The 18,614-nt window shown below is 43.4% G+C and overlaps 2 protein-coding genes across 4 annotated transcripts in view; one reads left to right on the top strand and one right to left on the bottom strand.

The window, feature by feature from the left end:
• The window catches only part of mindy4 (MINDY lysine 48 deubiquitinase 4), a 305,544-nt gene that overhangs the window by 191,379 nt on the left and 95,551 nt on the right, over positions 1 to 18,614 (top strand). The gene's annotated exons all lie outside the window — the stretch shown is intronic.
• Positions 5,030 to 18,614, bottom strand: part of LOC137351868 (probable ubiquitin carboxyl-terminal hydrolase MINDY-4) — a 36,505-nt gene continuing 22,920 nt past the window's right edge. Inside the window, exons 3-5 of the mRNA XM_068016747.1 lie at positions 12,671 to 12,823; positions 8,684 to 8,865; positions 5,030 to 5,054 (exon numbers count right to left, since the gene is read on the bottom strand). Of these exons, the coding sequence (XP_067872848.1) occupies positions 5,030 to 5,054; positions 8,684 to 8,865; positions 12,671 to 12,823 (360 nt within the window). The remainder of the gene's footprint in view (positions 5,055 to 8,683; positions 8,866 to 12,670; positions 12,824 to 18,614) is intronic.

The following is an 18,614-nucleotide window of genomic DNA, read 5'->3' as shown; positions in this document are numbered from 1 at the left end:
CTTCCTTGTAGGAGACATTCTCCTCTCTTCCCTTTGGTGATTGCACAATGGCCCAGGACATGGCTACTTCACACCTTCTTTGTTTCAGAAGAAGACATTCAATTCTGGAAAGTTTTTAGGAAAGGTGTAAGATGGGTTCCATTAATATGTTTTGGCTTTGAAGATTTGTCCTTTGTCTTTGTCAGACAGTTTGAATACACAAAAGGCCAAATCCCTTTTTTTTTCTTTGGTGGCCATTTTGAACCATTGTTCAGTTATTAAAATAAAGGTTCATTTTCTAAAGACAAAGTCAGTTTTTCATAACTCTTCAGAGTTGGTCCATGATTGTTGTACCATCGCACTTCTGGTGTGTGTGACACCTCCCCCAAAAGGGAAAAAATGAAATTCCTTGGATTTCATTTTTATGTTGTGTTACGACCAAGGCGGGAGTAATGCACTGTTAATTCAGTCCCGCTACTCCTCAGGTCACAACATATTAGTAAAGTTTCCCACCTACTGGAGAATAGCCAAATTAAACACTCTATTTGTCCCCCAGCATAAAACACACCAAACCAGGTTTCTTTAAACAGTAACAAAATTATCTATTTATTAATAAACTAAGTCTTAAGCAAAATTGAGATAGCTCTATATGTGAAAGGATTCTTTTCAAACTTCTTATTCTTCCTAACCTTCAGCACACACACATATTTTAAAAAAAACGGTTAACCAGGGAAAAATGATGTTTTGGTTTGCAACTGTTTCTTAGGAATAAAAAGGAAAAATAAAATGATTGAATTTATCATGTTCTGGTAGAATGTTTCCGGTACGGTGAGATGTCCCAGATTCGAATAGTTGGGTGCCACTCGAAGTTTCTGCAGGCAAGGCTGTTGAACACTCTGTGATGGATAGGCGTTCAAGGCAATTTTTCTGCAGCAGGTGTCTTGCAGGTCTTTCAGCAAAAGGGTGTAGCAACAGGTCTGCTTGGGTTTTGAAGTAGCATCTTGAAATTTCAGGATCTCCCAAAACACGAGGCAACAGGAATCACTCTTGAGGCAGGGATTCTTCAGAGACTGGAGGTAGTAGGAATCTACTACCTTTCAAATGCAAGGGCTTCCTCTCTGCAAAGATGTCTTCATCCACAGAGTACCAACTCATCTTTTCCTGGGTCTTTTCCTCTCTCCAGGGGTCCTTTCCTCACTCCAGGCAGACCACAGCCAAATCTCAAATGTAGGATTTCTTTCCAAGAGATGCAATTCTTTCTTTACAGAGAGAGGTCTTTTCTCTGGTCTGCAGGCAGAACACAGCCAGATTTCACAGCATGCTGCATGTCCAGCTCACTGGTCTTTCACAATGCAAAAGTGAAACTAAAACTCCCAACAATCAAGTAATGTTACCTGTCATTTCTCTCTACTGAGTTGTTTGGAAACAGGCGCCTTGCAGTCGGTTTCACTCAGTTCAAACACCAAGTTTCAGCATTCAGTGTTCACAGAAAAATCCTTTTTCTCAGTTTTTAAAAACCCACAGAATTCTAAGCTTTCAATTAAAAAAAACAAAACTCTTGTAACAGTTTTTTGTTTTGTTTGGGTTTAGAAAGAGGGAAAAAAGAAACAGGCAGTTTAGGGTCACGCCACTTTATGCATTCATTTAATTCATTCCCCAGGCTTCCAGCCCCGAGTCTGATATCAGTACATAGTGTTGTTTACATTCTGGACAATACGTCGGGTAGGTCGTTATCTTTTCCTGGTATGTGTGAAATGTTTAGGTTGAATCATTGCAGGAGTAAACTCTATCGAAAAAGCCTGGCGATTTTTACTTTTAAGTTTTTTCAGGAAGGTGAGTGGATTGTGGTCTGTATGAATTTGAATCTCTTTGTGCCCATTAATGGCATAAACTTTGAAATGTTGAAGAGCTAAGAGGAGGCCAATGCTTCCTTTTCTGTAGTGGAGTATTTCTTTTGGTGTCTGTCCAGTTTTTTTGAAAAATAGCCAATTGGTCTTTCCAAACATGAATAATGATCCTGGAGTCGGACGCGCCTACTCCAGCGTCAATGGCCATTTTAAAAGGTTTGTTGAAATTCGGGGCTGCCAATACCGGGTTGTTTGTGAGAATTGCCGTCAACTTTTTGAATGCTAGCTGGCACGGCTCTGACCACACCACTTTTGCACTGTAGTAGGTCTGTTAGGGAAGCAGCTGAGGTGCTGAAATTGGGAACAAATTTGTAGAATCTTCACATTCCTTGGAGTTGTATGATTTCCTTCTTGGTTTTTAGAAAGGGGAAATCTACTAGAGCCTAAACTTTTGCTGTCCTTGGCAACACTTAACCTTGGCCCACGATGTGTCCTAAATAGGTGACTTTGGCTTTGATGAATTTGATTTTTTGCAAAGTTGACCACTAGGTGAGCATTCTGTCAGCTTTTGAAGAGTGCCTGTAGATCATTTGAATTGTGTTCCCATGTGTTGTTAAAAACTAGCAGGTCGTCGAGGTAAACAACCGTTATTTAGACCAGCTATCACTTGATTCATTAACCTTTTGGAATGTGGCTGGGGCATTTTTCAGACCTAAGGGTATTACTTTGCACTGAAATAAGCCATCGGGGGTGACAAATGCGGAGATTTCCTTTGCCTGGTGGGTCATTGGTGCTTGCCAGTTTCCTCCAATAAGTCTTATTTTGCTGATGTAGATGGAATTTCCCACCTGGTCTGTGCAGTCTTCAAAATGGGGGATTGAGTATGTATCTATTTTTGTAACTGCATTGACCTTGCGGTAATCAATACAGAGCCTGGTTGAACCATCAGGTTTGGGAAATAGTACTTTAGGAGAGCTCCAGCTACTCTGACTGGGTTCGATTAAATCATTTTCCAGCATGTACTGGATTTCCTGGTGGACCTGAGCTAGCTTAATAGGGTTCAGTCTTTAGGGGTTCAGTTTTGTTGATGGGGTCTCTCCTGTCTGCACATGGTGCACTTTTAAAGTTATGCAATCTGGTTTGTTCCTGCAGTCAAAGAGTCATAGAGAGATACAGCACTGAAACAGGCCCTTCGGCCCACCGAGTCTGTGCTGACCAACAACCACCCATTTATACTAATCCTGCATTAATCCCATATTCCCTACCACATCCCCACCATTCTCCTACCACCTACCTACAGTAGGGGCAATTTACAATGGCCAATTTACCTATCAACCTGCAAGTCTTTGACTCCTTGAACCCCTTTAATAATGTGATTGGGTCCTGTCTCTGTTGTTCAGAGAGATAGTCCAGCATTGTGTCTAATCACTTTAAAATTCCGGTGTTTTCCAATTTGGTGGTAGGAGGTTCAATTTTAGAGTTTTCAGGGTTTTCGTCCTCAATCATTTTGACCTCATTACTGCTCTCTTCCTCTGTCACTTTTACTGCCTGACATGCACTTACTGATCTGCCCAGTTCCCAGCTGTAGTATCTTTTCAGCATGCTAATATGACACAGTCTTTGTTGTTTTCCTTCTGTCAGGAGTGTTAGTTAGGTAGTCCACCTCATTCACCTTTTTCCCCACACTATATGGGCCACTAAACCTGGCTTAAAGGTTTACCCTGCAGGGGTAGCTGCACCAGAACCTGGTCCCCTGGTTTAAACTCACAGACTGCAGCTTTCTTATCTGCTTGCCATTTCATTTTTTCCTGAGGTTTTGAGGTGTTCCTTTGCTACTGCACGGGTCTGGGAAAGTGTCTCCCGGAAGGGAGTTTATTATCGAGGTTTCCTCTCTTTGATCGAGGAACTTGTCCTTGATCAATTTTAGGGCGCTTCTCACCTCATGTCCGAAAATCAATTCAAAGAGAGTAAAACCTGTGGATTCATTGAGGGAATCCCTAGTAGCAAATTGCAGGAAAATTATTCCTCTGTCTCAGACAAAGGAGCATGGTTTTTAGGGCCTGATGGTACCATTCCAGAGCCCCTTGTGATTGGGGGTGGTATGCTGAGGATTTCAGCTGGTCAATACTGAGGCTTTGTATGACCTCATGGAACATTCGGGACATGAAATTGGTTCCCTGATCGACTGTATTTCTCTGGGGAGTCCATATCTGGTGAAGAACTGCATTAACCCCTTGACTACAGCTTTGGTAGTAATTTTCCTCAAGGGTATGGCTTCTGGGAATCTGGTGGCCATATCCATGAGAGTTAACAGGTAACTGACGACTTGTCTTGGTTTAGGGTAGGGATCCCACGCAATCAATCAGAACTCTACTGAAAGGTTATTCGAAAGCAAGAATGGGGATCAATGGTGCAGGTTTAATGGGGTTTCGCAATAATCTGGCAGGTCTGGCAGAATTTAAGTACATCTTTGTGGAGTTGTGTCCATGAAAACTGATGGCTAATTCGGGCTTGAGTCTTTCAGCTACCCACATGCCCAGCCATAGAGATTTCATGGGCAATTCACAGAAACTCTCTGTGACATTTAGGGGGGAAACACAATTTGTTGAACTACGGTCCACTCCTCTGCTGGGGTCGCTGTAGGGGTCTCAATTTCCACATTAAAATTTCATTCTTTAAATAGTAACACTCAGGCTGCTTCTCTATCTGCCTCAGAATAAGCTGTCTGTACTATCTTTTGTAAATCAGGGTCTACTTTTTGGGCTTCAATCATGGAGGGTCTGTCATATATTTCCCCATAATTTCTGAAAAAAGTTCCAGCCAGCCAGACCTCTGAGTCATCGGGCTGATTTTCTGGTTCAGCTCTCTCCGTGGGAGCTTGCTTGGCCATGGCCCTTGTTACTGCACAGACAGGAAAGTTTCCAGGGCCTTCCTCCTGTAGGGACAATTCCTACAGTAACTGACCCAGAAACAAGGTTGCACTACAAGTGGACCCGATACAGCGATACAGACAAGTATCCTGCTTCAATTCCTTTTAAAATGACCCTTTCTTTTAGCAAGCTGTCTGGTGGGAAGGTCATTCCTTTACCCAGCATAAGGATTGAATGGCCCCGGTGTCTCAAAGCAGGACAGTGTGTTTACTTGCCTCACTAGAGGGGTATGGAGACACTGTTCCTTTTAAAACAAATTCCTGATAGCCTTCATTAATTTTCTCTACTTCTTCCGTACCTACGGCAGTATACAAAGAACAAAGAAAATTACAGCACAGGAACAGGCCCTTCGGCCCTCCAAGCCTGCGCCGATCCAGATCCTCTATCTAAACATGACGCCTACTTTCTAAGGGTCTGTATCTCTTTACTTCCTGCCCATTCATGTATCTGTCTAGATACATCTTAAAAGACGCTATCGTGCCCGCGTCTACCACCTCCACAGGCAACGCGTTCCAGGCACCCACCACCCTCTGCGTAAAGAACTTCCCACGCATATCCCCCCTAAACTTTTCCCCTTTCACTTTGAACTCGTGACCCCTCGTAATTGAATCCCCCACTCTGGGGGAAAAAGCTTCTTGCTATCCACCCTGTCTATATCTCTCATGATTTTGTACACCTCAATCAGGTCCCCCCTCAACCTCCGTCTTTCTAATGAAAATAATCCTAATCTACTCAACCCCTCTTCATAGCTAGCGCCCTCCATACCAGGCAACATCCTGGTGAACCTCCTCTGCACCCTCTCCAAAGCATCCACATCCTTTTGGTAATGTGGCGACCAGAACTGCACGCAGTATTCCAAATGTGGCCGAACCAAAGTCTTATACAACTGTAACATGACCTGCCAACTCTTGTACTCAATACCCCGTCCGATGAAGGAAAGCATGCCGTATGCCTTCTTGACCACTCTATTGACCTGCGTTGCCACCTTCAGGGAACAATGGACCTGAACACCCAAATCTCTCTGTACATCAATTTTCCCCAGGACTTTTCCATTTACTGTATAGTTCACTCTTGAATTGGATCTTCCAAAATGCATCACCTTGCATTTGCCCTGATTGAACTCCATCTGCCATTTCTCTGCCCAACTCTCCAGTCTATCTATATTCTGCTGTATTCTCTGACAGTCCCCTTCACTATCTGCTACTCCACCAATCTTAGTGTCATCTGCAAACTTGCTGATCAGACCACCTATACTTTCCTCCAAATCATTTATGTATATCACAAACACAGTGGTCCCAGCACGGATCCCTGTGGAACACCACAGGTCACACGTCTCCATTTTGAGAAACTCCCTTCCACTGCTACTCTCTGTCTCCTGTTGCCCAGCCAGTTCTTTATCCATCTAGCTAGTACACCTTGGACCCCATGCGCCTTCACTTTCTCCATCAGCCTACCATGGGGAACCTTGACCACAGTTAGGGCCATAGTCTGGTCTGTCAGGGCACCCTTTTCTTTGTTAACCTTGTGCACCCCTATAAGGTTAATGGGCTTTCCCTTTAACTTTCAGCGGTCAGCTTTGATATGCCCAGTTTTTCTGCAATGGGAACACACGGGTCAGTGGTTTACATTCCTGTCCTCTGCATTTTCTTTCCTTACTGGTGGAGAGCTTCTTGTGTGCTCACTCTTTGTTTCCGTATCGCTAACACTCCGTCTTTTATCACTTACACACTTTCTGCCCATTTGGACCTCTGAAAACATTCCAGAATTGAATATGTTCTTCTGAAACAAAGGAGGTGTGAAGTAGTCACATCCTGGGCCATTGTGCAATCACCATGGGGAAGATAGAAGAATGTCTCTACCAGGAGGTGAGAGGTGACACGGTTTTACCTTTAAAAAAAAAGCCAGAGAGAGAGACTGACTCAGAAGGTAAAGCAACCTGTAACAGCTGGAATTCCAGCCAGGCAAGGAAGCACAATGTCCTGTTGAAAAAAATGGCATCTACAGTAGACAGCAGAGAGAGCTAGAAGTAACCCACCATCTTCAACTGAACCTTCAAACAAGAGAGAAATCTACAATCATCTCAGGCCTGCATCTATCTAGAACTTGATTCTCAAGAGAATTCAACAGGTTGATCAAAACCTTTCCCACTCACTAAAAACCACCTTCCTCTTTCTAGTCTTTATGTGTTTCTTGTGTGTATGCGTGAGCGAATGCATAAGTAGATGGGGTTGTGACAATTTTGGGATAAGGCATATTGATCAATAAACAATTGAGTTTCTGTTTTTTTAAACCTACAAGAAAACCTGTCGCTGTCTGTTTATTTGAGAAATAAATCACCAAGGGGCTAAACTCTAATACAAATACACTTGCTGGGGTCAGGTGGGAGTTGAACAGTGGGAACCACCCATGCCACACCACATGGCCATAACAAATTGCGAAGCTCGAAGCCAGGTTCTGAACCGCCAGACAAATGAGAGATGTGAAAAACGGGAGGAATATTAACCTCTACAATTGTAGAAAAATAAACAAAAAGGTTTTCTTGTATTCTTGTTTTTCTCTATGGTGCTGGAAACAAAAGAGATGGCCAGAATTAATGCTAAGGAGTTTTTAGGGCAGGGAGAGATATCCATGATAAGTTAAACAATTCTGGATTCTCCACTTACAAGGCGTGTTCGTGGATAGGGCTCGTGAAGCTTTTTCCCTGTTATCAAAAGAAAATTCCTCTGAATATAAAAAATGGGCGGTGCAGTGGTTAGCACCGCAGCCTTACAGCTCCAGCAACCCGGGTTCAGTTCTGGGTACTGCCTGTGCGGAGTTTGCAAGTTCTCCCTGTGTCTGCGTGGGTTTCCGCTGGGTGCTCCGGTTTCCTTCCACCTCCAAAAGACTTGCAGGTTGATAGGTAAATTGGCCATTGTAAATTGCCCCTAGTGTAGGTAAGTGGTAGGAGAATGGTGGGGATGTGGTAGAGAATATGGGATTAGTGTAGGATTAGTATAAATGGGTGGTTGATGGTCGGCACAGACTCGGTGGGCCGAAGGGCCTGTTTCAGTGCTGTATCTCTAAATAAACAAAAAAAAAATATGAACAAACTAAAACTGCAATTCTAAATGCATATGAGCTAGTATCAGAAGCATATAGACAGAAATTCTGACACACTGGGAAAAGACACACACAAACTTTCATTGAATTCTAAAGAATCAAACATATGGCTTTTGATCGCTGGATACAATCTCTCAAGCTAAGAACCCTCATATAAAAATTGGAGAGAAGTAATGTTGCTGGAAGAGTTTAAAAACAACATCCAAAGTTGTACAAGAACTCACAAAGAAGTACACAGAATTCACAGGGTGAGAGAAGCCACCGCTGTGGCAGATGACTGTGAACTCACACATAAACCCTTTACTCAGGAAAAGGCCTTTCATGATTTTTTTTTAGTTTAGTTTAGAGACACAGCACTGAAACAGGCCCTTCGGCCCACCGAGTCTGTGCCGACCATCAACCACCCATTTATACTAATCCTACACTAATTCCATATCCCTACCACATCCCCACCTGTCCCTATATTTCACTACCACCTACCTATACTAGAGGCAATTTATAATAGCCAATTAACCTATCAACCAGCAAGTCTTTGGCATGTGGGAAGAAACCGGAGCACCCAGAGGAAACCCACGCAGACACAGGGAGAACTTGCGAACTCCACACAGGCAGTACCCAGAATTGAACAAGGGTCGCTGGAGCTGTGAGGCTGCGGTGCGAGCCACTGCGCCACTGTGCCGCCCAAATCATAATGTAATTATATTAGCGCTAGTATCATTCTAGTGAATCTGCACCCCCACACCCCCCCCCCCCCCACCACCACCTCCCCAATCACTAGTCCCTCACTAACAGGAATACTTTAAAATTGTCATTTCATAGGTTACCCACCGATTTGAGAGTTGAATTTCATCTTGTTGATTAGCCAGGCCATCATAGTAATACAGATCAAACCTTCTCTCAAATTTCCAGTCACTCATCAACTCCTTCTTCAAGCAGAACAAGACGCTGAAGTGGCTCTCACTGCACACCACCCAGACAGGAAACTTGGGAGTTTTCAGGAAGGATTCCACCTGGAAAAGAGAAAGATCCATTTTTTCAGAGATAAATATAATTTGAGTAAAGATAGTTAAATGACCTGGCCAATATTTATCCCTCAACTTAAGATCAATAAAATAAATTATCTGATCCATACTAAACTGCTATTTGTGGGACCTTGCTGTATGCAAATTGATTGCCATGTTTCCTACATCATAACCATTCCTCAGCATTAAAATCTCTCACATTTTCCACATTGCATTAGTGATTACACTTAGAAGTAAAAGTACTTCATTGACTGTAAAGCGTTTTGAGACGTGAAAGGAACTTTATAAATAAAGGAGCTTTATTTTCTTTTCAAGTCACTTCTCTATAGCGTGATGATTAAATTCAACATACTGACCCCCAGGGAGTTTAGTTTCCTCCAATAGTGCACTGATTGATATGTTGGTTTCAAAGTTCTGTTGTGATTCAACAGTGTCAGTTTAAGACGGGTTAACAACTACATGAACAGTGTACAATGAAAATTACACCTTGAAGAGATCTTCAGGCATCATCTTCTCCCTTCTAACTTTTCAATACCCCTCCAAGTTTCTCTCCCTGGCTACCAAAAGTTTCACACATTAACAACCAAAACATTAGTCCCATCACTCCTGTGCTCGTTAATGTACATTGGCTGCCAATCTAGCAACACCTTGATTTTAAAATACTCATCCTCACTTTCAAATCCCTCCATAGCCTTGCCTCTCCCAACCTCTAGAACCTCCTCCAGCTCTACTATGAAAGAAGCAGTGCAAACCTGATGGGCCAAATGGCCTCCTTTATGCTGAAAAATTCTATGATTATAAGCCTCGAAGATCTCTGCTTTCTTCCAATTTTGGCCTCTTGAGCACCCCTCATTAGTTGGCAAATCCTATATCCATCAATTCCTGGTTTTCCCAGAGATGAGGCTCTGCCTTTTCGGAGTTTTCAGATTTCAATAAGCAATATTCTCCAAATAAATGAAACTTCTTTTAACCCAAGAACAAGGGTACTGACCTGCATAACAATTTATCTATTGACTGTAACCAGGATTATTCTAAATGGGACTAAAATCTGAAGGATATTTGTGTATGGAAGGTTGAGGGTTGAGCTGATAGAGGTGCTTAAAATGTTAAAAAGGATTCAATAGAGTAGATACAGAGAAACTATTTCCTCTGGTAGAGGAATCACAAACAACTGGACATAATCTTAAAATTAGAGCTAGGCCATTCAGGAGGAAAATTACAAAGTACTTGGACACAAAGGGTACTGGAAATCTGAAGTTCTCTGCCCCAAAGGCTGTGGATGCTGGGGTCAACTGAAGATTGATAGATTTCTCTCAGATAAGGGTATCAGGGGAAAATGGAGCAAAGACAAGTAAATTTGGTTGAGGAACAGTGCAGATCAGGTGTGATTTAATTGAATGGTGGAGCAGGCTAATGACCTACTCCTGCTTCTATTTGCATTCTACTGATTGTGTTCAAAGCATTTCAGGAACAATATCTTCAAATTGCTCCGACTATTGCATTCCCTGCCTTCCTGTTCTGATTTTCCCCTCCTTTTCTGAAGGCATTGACTTCTTGATGGAAGTATGGTTCCATTGATGCTAGCAACCCTACTGTACCTCGCCAAAGTGGCAAGTGAACCCAGACTATGAAAAAGATTCTTTCATTAAAACATCACAACTGAGCCCGCTTATGGTCTTAACCAATAGTTGCATAATGGGCAGAATGGCTTTCCATGCTGCATCATTTTAGGATTCAGGCACCCACTAATTAAGAGATAATGGGAAGAAAAGGACATGGCTAAGGACAGAGAGAAAAGTGAGCAAAGCTCACGGAACTGCTAATGAGAGAGAGAGGAGTGACATTCAAAAAGCAGCCGGTATTAAATCACACTCCCATTGCTACCCCTCCCCTGCTTATCCACCTGACTGGCCAATCTGAAACTTACTGATAAAATAAAACTGTTGGTTTCCACTAATTCTCAAAAGATTTGTCGCCTTTACTGCAGTAAGTGGGAGACTTAGGACAATGGCGTTGACAGAGGAACTGCTGAAAGGTGAAATGACAACAACACTGTACAATGATGGCAATTGATTTGCTGAAGGAACAGGAAGCAACCTACTACATAAAACTTGGCTTCAATGTTGAGAAGCTGCGCTTTGATGCGATGCTGGTGTGGAGAGTCAGTCACTCATTGGATAAGCTCACGGCTCCATCCAGGTGGTGCTGCTCCCCCTAAATGAGGTTAGAATTCTTCTTCCTTCCACTTTACAGAACTAAAAGGTGCAGCAGACAGACTGGTGGTGTGATTGTGTCACAGACCCTTGTTTACAGATGTAGGGAACAGACACAGATTGCACTCTGTCAAGTAGAGTGGATTTGCTCTCAGCGCCACAGCGAGAAGTTGCTGGATTCCCTCTGCAGCTGCTAACTGTTACAAGTCCACATCTCCCTCAACCAGCTACACTGCACTTCCAGGTAACGTCCTTCAATGATCACAGTGGTTCTGGCACAATTCACAGTCACTGAAACGTGGTGTTGCTCTCCTCTTGCTTTCACCCAGTTTACTGAGATTTTCCCAGTCTAGGGTGTTGCTGCCTGCTGTCCCACTTCATCTCAATACCTCTTCCACATACCAGGCCCTAGGCTGTGCCCCTTGCTGCCTCTCTCACCTAGTCCATGCAAAAGCCTGCTTGTTGCCACCTCCAAAATATTACTTATATATCTGCGTATGTATATATTTTAATTAATTTAATCATTCACAGGGTGTGGGCATAGCTGGCATTGGGTACAAAAGCCGGGATGTTATGCTGGACTTTTATAAAGCTCTGGTTAGGCCCCAACTGGAATACTGTGGCCAATTTTGGTCACCACACATCAGGATGTAAGGGTCGTTGAGAGGGTGCAGAGGAGATTTACCAGAATGGTTCCAGGGATGGAGGATTTTAGTTACAAGGTTAGCTGGAAAAGTTGGGTTTGTTCTCCTTAGAACAAAGGAGATTGAGGGAAGATTTAATAGAAGTGTGCAAGATTATGACAGGCTTAGATAAGTTAGACAAGGAAAAACTGTTCCCATGAACTAATGGTATAAGAACTAAGGGACACAGTATGAAGGTTTTGGGCAAAAGATGGAGGAGAATATAAGGAAGCACCTTTTTACGCAGCTGGTGGTAGTGCCCTGGAACTCGCTGCCCACAAGGGTGGTGAAAGCAGAGACAATCAATGATTGCAAGAGGAGGTTGGATGAGAGAAATAGACTTGCAGGGCTACAGGGATCAAGCCGGGGTGTGGGAATGACAAAATAGCTCCATAGAGAGCCGGCATGGACTAGATTGGCCGACTGGCCTCCTTCTGTGCCATAAATGACTATGACTCTATTGTCTGCTTACAAACAGCAATCCCAACTCTACCATCCTCTATCAACCTGCTCACCTAGCATACCTATTTCTAGATAACCTTCCCAATCTTTCCTGCTCACCTCACCCATCACTGCCTCTTTTAACTCTGCCAGCAGACCAACACTAGCTCTTTCCACATTTCCTTCCAGGATGTTTGTTCACTCAAGGCTGCCCATGACCTTCTTGTGTATTACTTGCATTGACATCCTGGCTTTGACTGAAACCTAACTCATGGGTGGCGACACCGTTGACCCTTACTAAAGCCTCTCTACTTGGCTATACTTTCCACCATCTGGTGCACCAAAACCAGTGGGCTGAGGGCATATATCTTATAGATACTCTAGTGCTGATACAACGAGAGCAATCCAATTAGATGCAATAAAAAGTGCTGAGCAGTGGGATCTGAGGGCACAAACCTTGCAGATACTATAGTGCTCAAACAGTGACAGCAGTCCTATGTCACTGCGTCCTGAAACTCCTTTGAGGATTGTGATGTTGCCATTGCCAGAATCCAGCTCCACGACATCATTGGAGACAGCCTTGCCAGTCAACAACAGATTCACGAGTTCCTGTGAGAGGAAGATAACAAATTTCTTATATTTCTTTTATTCCCAAATGCCAGCCGTGGCTCAGTGGTGCACTTTCTTCTCTGTGTCAGAGGTCAGGGGTTCAAGCCCCACTCTCGCGATCTGTGCACCTAATCTAGGCTGACATTCCAGTGTAGTACTCAGGGAGGGTTGCACCATTGCAGGTGCCTTCTTTCAGATCAGATGTTAAACTGAGGCTCAGTTGCCTGCTGGGCATCACAACAAAGACCAGCAGGGGTGAACTAGCCAACATTTATCTCTCAACCAACACCACTAAAAAAGAGATCATCTGTTTATTCATTGCAGTGTTCTTTGCAAATTGGCAGCTGTATGAGCCAATATTAGAACAGAGATCAAACTCAAAAGGTTCTCGCTGACTTTGCTTCTCTCTCCACAGATGCTGCCAGACCTGCTGAGTATTTCCTGCACTTTTTGTTTTTATTTCAGATTTCCAGCATCTGCAGTATTTTGCTTTTACTCGAAAGGTTCTCAGTTGCTGTAAAGCTTTGGTGCATCCTGAGGACGTGAAATGTACTAAAAATAACAAGCTCTTTTTATTCTGTTTAAAGAATAAATATCACATCAGTCAAACATGTAAGGGTACTTAACATAATCCACTGCTTTTGGAGAGTAACAACTTTTGTTATGTAGGAAGAGAGACTTGGATTTATATAGCACCTTTCATGATCTCAGGACATCAGCCAATGAAGTATTTTGGAAGTGCTGCCACTGCTGTAATGCAGGAAATGCACAGCCAATCTGCACACAGCAAGCTGCCACAAACAGCAATACTGTGATAAATGACCGGGTCATCTGTTTTTGTTTCTTTTAATGATATTGGTCGAGAGATAAATATCGACCAAGACACAAGAGAGAACTCACCTCAGACAGCCGTTCTGGATCATCAATTCCCACGAGCTGCTGTGCACTGAATGATTTGTTTTTTGGTGGTGTTTATTGAGGCATCAGCAGAACTTCCCAGCCTTCATCAAAAAGTGCAGTAGGGTACTTCACCTGAACAAACTCGGTTTAACATCTCATCCTAAGGACTGTACCTCTGGTAACGTTGTGTAGCTATGAAGTGTCAGCTTGGGTTATCTGCTCAACTCCGGAAGCAAGGCTTGATCACATACATTCTTGCCCAGATGCAAGAGTGGTAAAATCTTAGTCAAGCTGATGTTAACTGTTACAAGGGCAGCATGAAAAACTAGAGAAATAGAACCAATGATGGATTTAGAAATAAATCACATTGGCTAAATCACAGTTCAATGAAGTCATGTAAGAGGATTTCAGTACCTTAATTAAACAATAATCCCTCAGAATACGAACAATACAAGATCCATCTGGAGAAAATAACAACTTGCATTTATATAGAGCTACGTAGTAAAAACATCCCAAGGTGCTTCAGAGGAGCATTATCAGGCATAATTTGACACTGAGCCACAGAAAGATATTTGGACGGGCGATCAAAAGATTCATCAAAGAGATAATTTTTAAGGAATGATAAAGGAGAGAGAGGTGGAGAGGTTCAAGGAGGGAATTCCAGAGCTTGGGGCCCAAGTGGCTGAAGGCAAGGCCACCACTGTTGGAACAATTGAAATAGGGGATAAGCAAGAAGCCAGAATTGGAAGAGTGCTGTACTCTGACAATTCATTATTACAACACAAGAGGAGGCCATTCAGCCCAGCAAGTTCATGTCTGCTCTCTGTCAAGCACTCCAGTGTGTCCCTATCCCCTGCTCAATACCTGTAGCCCTCCTAGTCGATTCACTTCAAGTGCAATGGAGTCACAGAGTGCTACAGCACAGAAAAAGGCCCTTCAGCCCATCGTGGCCGTGCCAGCCATCAAGCACCTATCTATTCTAATCCTATTTTCCAGCACTTGGCCCGTAGGCTTGTATGCTATGGCATTTCAAGTGCTCATCTAAATACTTATTAAATGTTGTCAGGGTTCCTGCCTTTACCACCCCTTCAGACAGTGTATTTCAGATGCCAACCACCCTCTGGGTGAAAAAACATTTCCTCAAATCCCCTCTAAACTTCCTGCCCCTTACCTTAAATCTATGTCCCCTGGTTATTGACCCCTCTGCTAAGGTAAAAAGTTTCTTCCTATCTACCCTATCTCTGCCCTTCATAATTTTTGTATACAACAATCAGGTCCCCCCCCCCTCAGCCTTCTCAGCTCTAAGGAAAACAACCCTAGCCTATCCAGTCTCTTTTCATAGCTGAAATGCTCCAGCCCAGGCAACATCCTGGTGAATCTCCTCTGCACCCTCTCCAGTGCAATCACATACTTCCGATAATGCGACAACCAGAACTGTACACAGTACTCCAGCTGTGGCCTAACTAGTGTTTTATACAGCTCCAGCATAACCTCCCTGCTCTTATATTCTGTGCCTCGGCTAATAAAGGCAAGTATCCCATATGCCTTCCTAACCATCTCATCTACCTGTGCCTTCAGTGATTTATGGACAAGTACACCAAGGTTCCTCTGACCCTCTGTACTTCCTAGGGTCCGACCATCCATTGTATATTCCTTTGCCTTGTTAGTCCTCCCAAAATGCATCACCTCACACTTCTCAGGATTAAATTCCATTTGCCACTGCTCTGCCCATCTTACCAGCCCATCTATATCATCCTGTAATCTAAGGCTTTCCTCCTCACTATTTACGACACCAACAATTTTCTTGTCATCTGCGAACTTATTGATCATACCTCCTATATTCACACCTAAATCATCACTTTTGAAATCATTGATTGTTTTCGCTTCCACCACTCTCGTAGGCAGAGAGTTCTAGGTCATTATCACTCACTGAGTAAAAAAGTTCTTCCTCACATTCCCCCTGCATCTCTTGCCCACAACGTTCAAATAAATAAAAGGGATGGCAGGGGCGCTTCAACCTCAAGAATGCATCTCCTGTGCTATGTGGGAGCTCCAGGATGCTTTGCGTATCCTGAAGAACCATTTGTGCAGGAAGTGTGGTCAATTACGGCAGCTTAAGCTCCGGGTTTTGGAACTTAAGAGGCAGCTGGCGACACTGCGGTGCATTCATGAGACTGAGAGCTACGTGGATAGCACGTTTGTAGATGCAGTCACTCCACAGCTTAAGAGTATGCAGGGAGAGAGGGAATGGGTGACCACCAGGCAATCAAAAAGAATCAGGCAGGTGGTGCAGGAGACTCCCGAGTGCATCTCACTGTCCAACAGGTATTCAGTTCTGAATACTGAGGAAAGTGATACTTCACCTGTGGAGTGCAGACAGAGCCAGGTCCATGGCACTATCGGTGGCTCAGCTGCACAGGGAGGTACAAAGAAGACTGGAAAAGCCTGGAAAATAGTGATAGGTGATTCAACAGTCAGGGGAAGAGACAGACGTTTCTGTGGCCGCAGATGTGAATCTAGGATGGTGTGTTGCCTCCCTGGTGCCAGGGTCAAGGATGTCACTGAGGGGCTGCACAGCATCCAGAAGTTGTGGTCCACATCGGAACCAAGGACATAGGTAGAAAGAGGGATGTGGTCTTGCAGTCAGAATTTAGGGAGCTAGGTAAGAAATTAGCAAGCAAGACCCAAAGTAGTCATCTCCGGATTACTCCCAGTGTCACGCACAAGTGAGTACAGGAATAAAAGGATAAGACAGATGAATGTGTGGCTGGAAAGATGGTGCAGGAGGGAGGGCTTTAGATTCCGGGGACATTGGGACCGGCTCTGGGGGAGATGGGACCTGTACAGGCCGGACGGGTTGCACCTGAACAGAGTAAGGACTGAGTTCCTTGCACAATGTTTTGCTAGTGCTGTTAGGAGGTTTAAATTAGTTTGGCAGGGGGATGGGGACCTGATGGTATACCCAGTTGGGACAAAATCAGAAATGAAAATGGAAGGCCGAAAGTTAATGGATGAGTCAGGAAGACAGAGGAAACAAAGGATAGCAAATTAAAAAAAAGAATTTGGCAGTGCTCAAGGGCATCTATTTCAATTCAAGGAGTATAGCAAATAAAGCAAATGAGCTGAGGGTACAGATAGACCCATGGCAGTATGATATCACAGCGATTACAGAAACATGGCTTAAGGAAGGACAGGAATGGCAGTTCAACGTTCCTGGTTATAGGATTTTCAGATGTGATAGGGAGGGGGATGAGAAAGGAGGGGGCGTGGCAATTTTGGTTAAAGAAACTATTACAGCTGTGAGGAGGGATGATACGTTGGAAGGTTAATCAAATAAGGCCATATGGATTGAGCTAAGGAACAAAAAAGGAGGAATCACACTGCTGGGAGTCTACTATAGCCCCCCAAACAGTCAGAGGAAGATAGAAGAGCAGATATGTAGGCAAATCTCTGGGAAGTACAAAAATAATAGGGCAGTAATAGTAGGGGATTTTAACTATCCCAATATTAACAGGGATAGTTTTAGTGTAAATGGAATAGAGGTGCATTCAGGAGAACTTTTTTGGCCAATACGTAGCAAGTCCAACAAGAGAGGGTGCAGTTTTAGATTTAGTTTTAGGAAATGAAGCTGGGCAGGTGGAAGGAGTGGCAGTGGGACAGCATTTTGGTGGGAGTGATCATAATTCAGTCAGTTTCAACATAATTATGGAAAAGGACAGAGACAGAACAGGAGCTAAAGTTCTCAACTGGGGCAAGGCCAATGTTATTAAACAGGATTTAGCGAAAGTGGACTGGAAACAGCTACATGAAGGTAAATCAGTATCGGAACAGTGCGAGACAGTCAAAGGGGAAATTCAAGGGGTTCAGAGTAAATATGTTCCCACAAGAAAAAGGGTGAGACAGCCAAATCTAGAGCCCCATGGATGTTAAGGAGATTACAGGGTAAGATAAGGCAGAAAAGGAAACCTTATGTCCAACACCGAGAACTCAATACTACAGAATGCCGAGAGGATTATAGAAAGTGGAGGGGTGAAATCAAAAAGGAAATTAGGAAAGCAAAGAGAGGGCATGAAAGAATATTGGCAAGCATTATCAAGGTGAATCCAAGCCTGTTTTAGCAATACATTAAGAGTAAAGAGCATAACTAAGAAGGGAGTAGGGCCCATAAAAGACCAAAAAGGTAATCTATGTGCAGGGGCAGAAGATGTTGGTACGGTTCTTAATGAATACTTTGCGTCTGTCTTCTCAAAAGAGGGGGACAATGCATTTACTGTAGTTAAGGAGGAAGAGTGTGAAGTATTGGATGTGATAAACATAGGGAGAGAGGAAGCATTAATGGGATTCGCATCCTTAAAGCTGATAAATTCCCAGGGCCAGATGAAATGTACCCTAGGCGGTTCAAAGAAGCAAGGGAGGAAACAGCAGAAGGTCTGACCATGATTTTTCAATCCTCACGGGATACAGGTGTGGTGCCAGGGGATTGGAGAACTGCTCTGTTTAAAAAGTGAGCGAAAGATAGAGCGAATAATTACAGGCCAGTCAGTCTAACCTCAGAAGTGGGCAAATTAATGGAATCCATTCTGAGAAAAAGGATAAACTGTCACGAGAAAGGCATAGGTTAATCAAGAATAATCAACATGGATTTGCTAAGGGAAGATCTTGTTTGACCAACTTGATCAACTTTTTTGAAGAAGTAATGAGGAAGATAGGTGAGGGTAGTACAGTTGATGTGGTCTACATGGATTTTAGTAAGGTTTTTGACAAGGTCCCACATGGCAGACTGGTTAAAAAAAGAAAATTCCATGGGATCCTGAGAAATGCAGCAAGGTGGAAACAAAATTGGCTCAGTGACAGGAAACAAAGGGTAATTGTTGACAGGTGTTTTAGCGAT

This window comes from Heterodontus francisci, chromosome 2 (genome assembly GCF_036365525.1).
Source record: "Heterodontus francisci isolate sHetFra1 chromosome 2, sHetFra1.hap1, whole genome shotgun sequence".
In the NCBI taxonomy this organism is placed as follows: Eukaryota; Metazoa; Chordata; class Chondrichthyes; order Heterodontiformes; family Heterodontidae; genus Heterodontus; species Heterodontus francisci.
The sequence above is the reverse complement of the archived record's forward strand: the minus strand, read 5'-3'. Positions and strand labels throughout refer to the sequence as shown.